The sequence below is a fragment of the Austrofundulus limnaeus genome, unplaced genomic scaffold (assembly GCF_001266775.1).
Source record: "Austrofundulus limnaeus strain Quisiro unplaced genomic scaffold, Austrofundulus_limnaeus-1.0 Scaffold60, whole genome shotgun sequence".
NCBI lineage: Eukaryota > Metazoa > Chordata > Actinopteri > Cyprinodontiformes > Rivulidae > Austrofundulus > Austrofundulus limnaeus.
In genome coordinates this window covers 1,445,841-1,449,460 of record NW_013952462.1, presented here as the reverse complement: position 1 = coordinate 1,449,460, position 3,620 = coordinate 1,445,841, and the positions used below count along the sequence as shown (strand labels likewise).

The 3,620-nt window shown below is 41.4% G+C and overlaps 1 protein-coding gene across 1 annotated transcript in view; it reads left to right on the top strand.

The window, feature by feature from the left end:
• The window catches only part of LOC106518400 (trichohyalin), a gene marked incomplete in the record, with an annotated part of 31,268 nt that overhangs the window by 9,298 nt on the left and 18,350 nt on the right, over positions 1 to 3,620 (top strand). Inside the window, 1 exon segment of the mRNA XM_014009685.1 lies at positions 1 to 2,134. Coding sequence (XP_013865139.1) covers positions 1 to 2,134 — 2,134 coding nt within the window.

Below are 3,620 nucleotides of genomic sequence, written 5' to 3'. Positions count from 1 at the left end.
AGTTCCTGAAGTAAAGAAAACACCTGAAACATTAAACTTGGAGGTTCCTGAAGTGCAGAAAACTCCTCAAAAACCAAATGTGGAGGTTCCTAAYGCAGAGAACACCCCTGACAAATTAATCATGGAATTTCCTGAAGTGAAAAAAACACCTGAAACYTTAAATGTGGATGTTCCTAAAACAGAGAAAACACCTGAAAAATTAATCATAGATGTTCCTAAAGCAGAGAAAATGCCTGACAAACTAATGGAGGTTCCTGAAGTAAAGAAAACTCCTCAAAACCCAAGTGTGGAGGTTCCTAAAGCAGATAAAATATTTGAAAAATTAATCARGGAGGTCCCTAAAGCAGAAGAAACACCTGAAAATTCAACTATGGCAGTTCSTAAAGCTAAGCAGAGATCCACTCAAGCTGTTGATCCACAGCAAACAGGGTCACCTGCTAAAGAAGCAACAGAGAGCCAGAAAGAATCGCACAAAGAATCCCCAGCTGAAGATACATTATCAGGAACCTCAACAGAGACATCTGAAGAGAGCAACAAACCAACAGGTGGTATCCTGCTGTGCCATCATGACCCATCTAAAACAGATGCTGCTGRGMATGACGGAGGTCCCACTGCTGACCYTTTGTCGAAAAAGAAAAAGGCCAAGCGTCGCTCCGTTCGCTTTGGTACCGTGGTGACAGATGATGGCTCGCCTCCAGTGAAACTGGGCTCCGATTCTGATTCCAGCACCCATGAGGATGAGCAGGCAGACACTGCTGAGGATAAAAACACGGACGATTACCTCGCTTCGCAACCTCTTCATAAAAGACTTGGACTTCTTCAGGGGAGGGAGGTTAAGGTGCAAGAACAAGAAAGGCTGAAACATCTGGAATTTCAAAAGAAACAGAAYGAGGAGGAGAGAAAACAGACGAGACTCAACTTAGAAGAGGAGCAYAAACGAGACGAAGAAGAGCAGGAGAAAGAATGGATGAAGCAGAGGGAAGAATCTCGACTCCAGGAGGAGCAGATTGAGAGACAGAGACTGCAAGAGCTAGAGAAACAAGAAAAGAAAAGAGAGCAGGAACGCTTAAGGGAAGAACAGGAAAGAATGATGAAGCTGCTGCAGCAGAAACAAGTTGAAGAGCAAAGGAGGATACAACAGGAGAGAGAAGAGCAACTTCAACGAGACGAGGAGGAGCGAGAAAGAGAAAGGTTAAAGGAGAAGAAGAGGAGAGAGGAAGCCCTGATGGAGGAGCGGGAAAGAGAGAGGCTAAAGGAGGAGAAGAGGAGAGAGGAAGCCCTGATGGAGGAGCGGGAAAGAGAGAGGCTAAAGGAGGAGAAAAGGAGAGAGGCAGCCCTGATGGAGGAGCGGGAAAGGAGAGAGGCAGCCCTGATGGAGGAGSGGGAAAGAGAGAAGCAGAAAAAAGAGGAAGAGAGAATAATTCAAGAGGAGAAAGTGAGGAACTCAAATAGAAGTAGAGAGGATAAATTTCAACTAGAAGAGTGGGAAAAAGAAATCTTAAGGAAAGATGCTGAGGAAGAGAAGCTCAAAAAGCTGAAGGAGGAGAAAAAAAGACACAAGCTTAGTAGGACAGATGAGGGGAGCGCAAATCTGATCAATATGGACCCTGACGATTGGGCTCAGACGTCAGAGCCAGTGCTTTCCCCTGCGTCCAACATCAGCACGCCCATAGAGAAAATAATCGATATGGTTTTCGACGACTTCTCCGTCAAACAGCCCGACAAAGACATGGAGTTTGACGATTTCTCCGTCAAACCAAGAAAACGGCCCTTACAGACCAAAGTAGAAAGCACCAGCTACAGCTGGGCTGCCAATCCTCCAGAAAGAAAGGATTTGCTGATGTTCTTGGATGATGATGTTGAAACTCTGGACAATGAGAAAAAACAGCGGGTGGAAAAAGACCCGGTGTTTAATCCAGTTCTGGCGAGCCCAGAAAAAATACAGATGGAGGTGTTGATGGATGTGGATATGGAGGAGAGGGCAGCAGAGGAGGAGGAGGAGGAGGAGGAGGAGGAAAAGTCAGAGGAAGTTGAGGAGTTTGAAGAAGAGAAGCTTGTCTTTGTGGAAGTGGAGGAGAGTGAGGAAGATGTGGAGATGGAGGAGGATGAAGATGAAGAGGAGGACAACAAAGAGGTAAACGTCCAACAAATTATTTGGCTCATTATGACCCTGAGAAACTGTCAGATTTCTGTTTTATACCTGATCACTTACTGATACAGTGATTATGGTCTATTGACAGCTTTAAGATGCTTTTATCCAGTTTAGAAGAAAAGTTCCAGAGTTAAACCTATTTAATAAACCATTTCTCTGAGACTCAAATAAYGTTAGATTTATTAGAAGAAGCATAAATTAAATGGTAGTGTTTAAAACCTTTCCAAAATTCATGTGATTGATTATTCYCTGTGGAACCCAGAGACATTAAAGRTATTACCAAGTTTTATTTGRATTCTGCTTTTAGTTTTGCCTTCAGCACTAAAATGCAGCTCAGACTAATTAATAACATCTGATTGACTCAGGCTTTGTAAAGTATTTTAGTCTTTTTAACCTTGTGTGACTTRACAATTGCAGAGAGTTTATAGTCATTGTGAAGCACTATCCTGTCATAGCTGCTGCATTTTGCTGAGCCTGAGCAGTATATTCTTGTTGTAATCTGGATTATTTATTTAATGCCACATCATTAACAAACATTAATGACGAGGCATTATTTAYTAACAATATTTCTTGTGCTTTGATATTGAGGCTCTGCAAGACTTTTTTTTGGTGCTTTTTCTGTTWTTATATCACAAATTAATCTTATGTTTAACTGGCCATTTTCAAAGGGATGTGACTTTTTAAGATATATTATCTTTTCTATCTATAGTTTGCACCTAATGATGACCTTTAAATGTTGAAGAGCTTTTCAGTAGAGGTGAGAATCTTTAGGCACCTCAGGATCCAATTTGATTACAAGTCGTTCCAAGTCAGGTGGAAACATTTTCGACGCAAGATTGACATACAGTAGATGACAAGCCCCACACATATTGTTCAGGTCCCAATTCTTAGATTTGCCCAGATTGTTTTCCCCTAAGTTCCCGCTCTCTGTTTTTGTAGATGTTGCAGCGTAACGATGGCCTGTTTTGTTTGTACTTCTTAAACCTTAATAACATCCAAAATCCTTTTCACAACTCAAATATATCYTTTTCACAGATATAAACAACAGAAAAACCTGTTTTCTTTATATTAAAGATAACTAATTACTAAACTTTTTCTCCTTATTTTATTTTAATCTCTTCAGATTGTAGTAKAGAGTCCATAATCACCATTTTTATAGTACATTGAATATGTTGTGTGTTTCACTGCTCAAAGACCCACATGACTTTCAACATGAAATGGATAATTGTTGAATTATGAATAGAGGGTGAGGTTAAGAACAGAGATGGGAGTGAACAAGTAGATGAGGTTATTTCACCACTCAGTCATGTCAACCTGGCAACCACACAACACCTCACCTGCACAAACACACTGCATTTCCTGTAGCACAAGACTAAAAGACTTGTTATACTTGCTTGAGCCTGACGGAGCCCAAGAATCTGTGACGGGGTGTGTGTGTGTGTGTGTGTGTGTGTGTGTGTGTGTGTGT